Source organism: Eurypyga helias, unplaced genomic scaffold, assembly GCF_000690775.1.
Source record: "Eurypyga helias isolate BGI_N326 unplaced genomic scaffold, ASM69077v1 scaffold22751, whole genome shotgun sequence".
Classification (NCBI taxonomy): Eukaryota; Metazoa; Chordata; class Aves; order Eurypygiformes; family Eurypygidae; genus Eurypyga; species Eurypyga helias.
This window is the reverse complement of record NW_010230460.1, coordinates 1,377-6,312: the sequence shown is the minus strand read 5'-3', so window position 1 is coordinate 6,312 and position 4,936 is coordinate 1,377. Positions and strand designations below refer to the sequence as shown.

Here is a 4,936-nt window from a genome sequence, read left to right as displayed (position 1 = left end):
GCTCCGCCATGGCAACGCAGTAGGCCGCCTTAGCTGCGGCCGAAGCAGGTTCTGCAGCGTGTGCTTGGTTGCTGTGGCTGCCTCCTGCCAGTCCTGCTCCGACTACGTGCTCTCCTGCTTTTGCTCCACTCCAAACAGCAGGGAGTGTCCAGGATGCCTCGATTTAAAATTTAAGATTTCACGTTACAGAACCTTAGGGATTGTGGAGGAGCTGGACACTTGGGTCTGTTTTGCTGCAAACGAGCTCTGTGTAGACGTTCCAGTCGATTTCCAGTGCTGCCAGGCACTGAAAATAAAACCCGAGTGAGGTGAGCTGACCTGGGAGGTGTTGCCATAGGTACGGCAGCACCACTTTCTACCTGTCGCAGGGACACACGGCGTGTCTCCGCTTGCGCCGGAGCAGCTTACCGAACGACAGCCAGGAGGTCCAGGTAGGATGCGGTGACCATGTCCATCTGAGCTCCGGATATGTATCCGTCGTGCAGGAAGATGCCTGAGTCCGCCAAGATCCCGTGTAACGCGAAGAGGTCGCACAGATGTTTCATAACCTTCTGGATGCCAGCCTTGGGCTCGAGTTTTTCCACAGTTTCTGCGAAGTGTTTCACCGTGATGTAGTGGCAGTGAGCCTGGAAAACAAACGCAGCCGGCGGTGAAGGCACCTCAAACGCTTGCGGTGGGCCGAGTGACTCAAACGGTCTCACAAAGAATATAAAACCTTTCCATTTCCCTGGTGCTTCTCCCCTGTGTTCTGTGTCTGCTGGTTGGGCGGGCCTTTTGCTTTCATCTGACAGCGACAGGGAGGAGAGGACTGGGGGTGTAAACAGCCGGGTGTTTGTAAACGCTAGAAACCGCTTCAGAAATCACGGTGGTGCTTGTTCTAAATTGTTTTGATGGACACCCCAAAGAGTTTGGGTGGTGGAAACGCGTTGGCGTGTGCTTGTGTTGACCCCTCGCGGGTGAACCTTGGTTATACAGCAACAGGAGAAACTTGTCGAAGACCTTGGGCTCACGGTACGTTGAGCCGTGAAGAGCAGCGATCTTCCTTTGCGCAGCGGTACATGTGAGAAATGCCAGGCGTGTTTTGCCCTCGCGGTGACTCCTCCGGCTTTTTCCGCAAGGTGGCTTTGGGGAGCTTTTCCCCTGGGAGCCAGAAATGCAGGAATCTTACAAAAGGAGGAGCGATAGCTGGAGGTGATGGGTTGTTGTTGCGGGATACGGGAATTCTGATTGTGCTCGTGGTGGCAGTGTAACCATGTGCTTTGGGGTTTTTTTCCTTCCCTTTCTACTCCCTGTAGTCTTTTTCTACCTGGACTATTCAGGTGACAAACTCCTCAGATCAGGAGTTGCTTGCTACGCTTTTGCCACAGCGGGATCCTGGCCTCTGCGGTGTCCCTTGGGCGCTAACAGAACGCAATAAACCGCGCCGAGGCTTACGCTCGTCGTGCCGTTCCTGCTGCACCTTGTATCAGCTTCAAGGCCAGGCTGGACGGGGCTGGGAGCAATCTGCCCTAGGGGAAAGGGTCCCTGCCTGTGGCAGGGGGTGGCACTGGGTGGGCTTTAAGGTCCCTTCCCACCCCAACTGTGATTCCATGATTGTATAAAGGCAAATGTCAGGCGAGGAGGTACGTTCTGCTGACCTTGGCAGCCTGCACCAGCTGCACCGTGCACTGGTTCCACGCGTCGTGCTTTTTCACTCCGGACTGAATCAGGTCCTGTAGTTTCGCTGCTGTGCTGCTTACGAGCCTGCAAAACAGAAAAAGCATTTTGTAGCTGGATCCAGCAGCCCACGTGCACTCGTTTCGTACTCACTCGTGTGTGATCTGGCGGGGCAATGGCATTTCTGACATTTGAAACTGTCCGCGCGCCGTGTGAGCAAACTGAGATCATGCAAAAGTCAAAGTACAAAGGGGAAGAGGCACCCAGACCCCCCTGGTGCTGGAGGATTTCTGCCTTCTCAGCTGCCGGGGTCCTTGAACAGGCAGTTTGCTGAGTGTTTCTTGTGGGGTGAGTGTGTAAGGAGTTTGCACACCAAAACAGAGCGGTGGTAATAGTGGACTGATGCCACGTTATGTTTCTACGTTTCCACAGGGGGATCCCGAAGCTTTCGGAAGAACAGCTCTGTGTTCACACTGCCCCAGGGTGGTCTGTTTACCTGCTTTTCAGGGTGACCCCTGCATGGCCTGCAGCCATGCCCGTAACGCTAACGAGACCACTCGTGACACCGTTCTGGTGCGCTGAGGAGTTGAAGGGGTCGTCAGGAGGCTACAGCAGAGGGAGGCTCGGTTTGCTGGTGTTTGTTGGGGTTAACATCAGTCTCTCAGGTGTTGGAAATGTTAACTCTCCGCACGGAATCGCACAGCGTCGCGATGCCCGGGGGTGTTACCGGGTGGCATCTCAGTGGCACGGCCTCGCTTTCCCCTGAGCAGGGCCACCAGCTGGGTGCAGAACCAACTCCATGGGAAACGGCTGTTAGGCAGCAAATGGCTTAAAAACCTGTGATGTTCTGCATGTGGCAGGTTCCTGTGGGACACTCGGCATGGCTGTGAGTCCCGTGTGAGCCTTCCCTTCCTCACAGGGGCAGATGGTGTCTATTCTCATGTCACTTATGCTGCTTTGTCTCCCTTTAAAGCAAGGAAGATGCTGAGCTTCTTTCTGACACGTTTCTGATGCCAAAGAGAGAAACCCCGTCCCCTTCCTGACCTGACTGCCGTGTGCTGATAGGCCTCGGTGTAAATATCTGGGCTGAGAAAATCCATCTTGTTCCTGGCTGGACACGTCCCGGGTTTCGCTGCAGCCAGGTAGGTGACGGATGGCGGGATGGGCTGGCCGGTGCTGGCTGCCGTGAAGCACTTAACCAGGAACCTGGAAAGAGGGTGACAGCAGGACATGGCTGTGATCCCTGCACAGCAAATGGCTCAGCAAAAAGGGGAGTGGGCTGGGAGCAGCAAGGTGTGACCCATCCATTGGTGGTCCAGCACGGACGTGCACGAGGAGCGACCTGTGTCGTGCACGTTACGCGCAATAACCTGATCCGTGCTGGGCCACGGCCTGTCACCGCGTTCATGCGACCGGCACGGGTGGGTTCTTAGGAAGCGGCTTGCTGTGGCTGTTGGCAGTCTCGGCAGGGTGCCGATCACACCCCTTATCAGCTCTGCAGCCCGAGTCTTAACGGTGGTTTGGCCTTGCCCTCCATGACCCCCAACCCACAGCACATCGTGTTACCAAACACCAGACCCTTTCTTGGAGCTAAACGTGGGCCCAGGGCGCGTTCCCCGCTCCCTGAGCTCTTCGGCACCTCGGCTATGGCCTAGGCTGACCCGGTCTGGAGGTGAAAGGTTGTGGCATCTCTCTCGACCTTGCTACTGATCTTGGGAGCAGAGGCAGTAGTGGGTGCAGGCAGAGCTGCGTGGCAGCACCTCTGTCCCTGGGAAGTGTAGTGGTTTTCTCCTTCTAGTAAAAGCACACGTTGTTAAAAGTTCAAGCAGCTGTGGCTTCTTGCTGCCGACTTTCATCTACTCTGGATAACTGCCGGTCTGCGTGTTTGGAGGAAAGTCGTGTCCTTGGCTCTGACCCATCGGCTTTCCGTGCCAGCGACTTTGCCTTCTCTGAATCAGCCTGGCTTTGCCAGCACCGCGTTGCATCGGCTGCTTAGAGAACGTAAACCGCAGAACCTGCGTAGCTGTGCTTTTGCCGCGCTACTAGACGAGGAGGAAAATGAGGTTATGCAGAGCAGCACCTGCGTGCATCCCCAACCCAAACACAGAAGAGAGAATCCAATTCCCACACTCCCTGTGCCTGTCAGACAGAAGACATGAGTGGTTTATATCCAGAGCTGTGTTTTTAGAAGGTGCTGTGAGGAAGGAGTAGCTGGTTTTACTGGTTTTGGAGAAGAAGCAGTAAAGGTGGAGTAAATGAGGGGGGCAGGCTTTTAGATGAACACATTTAAGTTGTTACCTGGCAGTTTGCAGGAGCAAAATGGTGTTTTCCCCTTCGTAAATACACGAGGCAAGTATTTTGGTGTAGAGGGAAGGGAGCCCGCTCAGCAAGGAGTAACCGTGTCCCCCGCACGCCCGGAGGCAGATCTCCACCGCTGAAGTGCAGCGCTGAGTGACCATGGCTTTGAAGCCCGAAGAAAATGCGTGGAGCTGTTTAAAAACCCACAAGGCAGAGTGTTACCAGGGAGAGCGTTGTAGATCAGGGAGAGCGTTGTAGATCCACGGATAAGCCTCCTTTTCAGATTTTGTGCAGTTTCTGGGCATGAAATCCCTGTCAGACCCTCCTCCCCGTGCTGGTGGAGCACCCAGCTCCCCGGCGCTGCCCTGCGGCGCCTGTCTGGGCACCCCCTGGTGCTGGGCACCCCCTGGTGCTGGGCACGCCGGGCTCGCTTTAGGCCGTTTGGGGTTTCTGTGAACCAGCCGTGGCTGTGGCAGCCCGTGTTCGGGGCGCGGGTTCGTCTCAGGCTCCCGGTTGCAAAACCTGATGTTCTAGCTAAAAAGTCCCGTTCGGGGGTTTGCCTCGGGCACGAGCCTTCGCGGGTGCGTTTGCCGAGGGGGTTGTGAAACAAAGCCTTGCGCCACCGGCTACTCGGAACGAGGCTTTTACCAAACAGCTGTGCTTTTCAAGGACTTTTCACCCTGCAAGGGTTCCCAGAGCCAGAAGCGGGGGGCGGCGGAGCGAATGCCACTGCTGACTGGTTGCAGCCCCTGGTTGTGGTCTCCTGGGGCTCCTTCTCCAGTCACCTGGTGAGAGGAAAGCTTGCCCACTTTGCTAAATTTCTGTGAGGTTGGGAGAGGAGAAGCACCGGCCAGGCGGCGAGCGCGTCCCGCTGCGGCTCACCTCGGGCAGCATGTCGAAGTTCTTCCTCTGGATCTCTCGGTAGCCCCTGTCGAATAGCTCCTGCAGGTAGCCGTTGAGGAAATGAAAGGCGTAGGCTGCT

At 56.0% G+C, this 4,936-nt stretch overlaps 1 protein-coding gene across 1 annotated transcript in view; it reads right to left on the bottom strand.

The window, feature by feature from the left end:
• The window catches only part of ACOX2 (acyl-CoA oxidase 2, branched chain), a gene marked incomplete at its 5' end in the record, with an annotated part of 8,518 nt that overhangs the window by 2,298 nt on the left and 1,284 nt on the right, over nucleotides 1-4,936 (bottom strand). The window contains 5 exons of the mRNA XM_010160768.1: nucleotides 409-626; nucleotides 1,638-1,743; nucleotides 2,701-2,862; nucleotides 3,955-4,145; nucleotides 4,837-4,936. The exon at nucleotides 4,837-4,936 is cut by the window's right edge and continues 84 nt beyond it. Of these exons, the coding sequence (XP_010159070.1) occupies nucleotides 409-626; nucleotides 1,638-1,743; nucleotides 2,701-2,862; nucleotides 3,955-4,145; nucleotides 4,837-4,936 (777 nt within the window). The remainder of the gene's footprint in view (nucleotides 1-408; nucleotides 627-1,637; nucleotides 1,744-2,700; nucleotides 2,863-3,954; nucleotides 4,146-4,836) is intronic.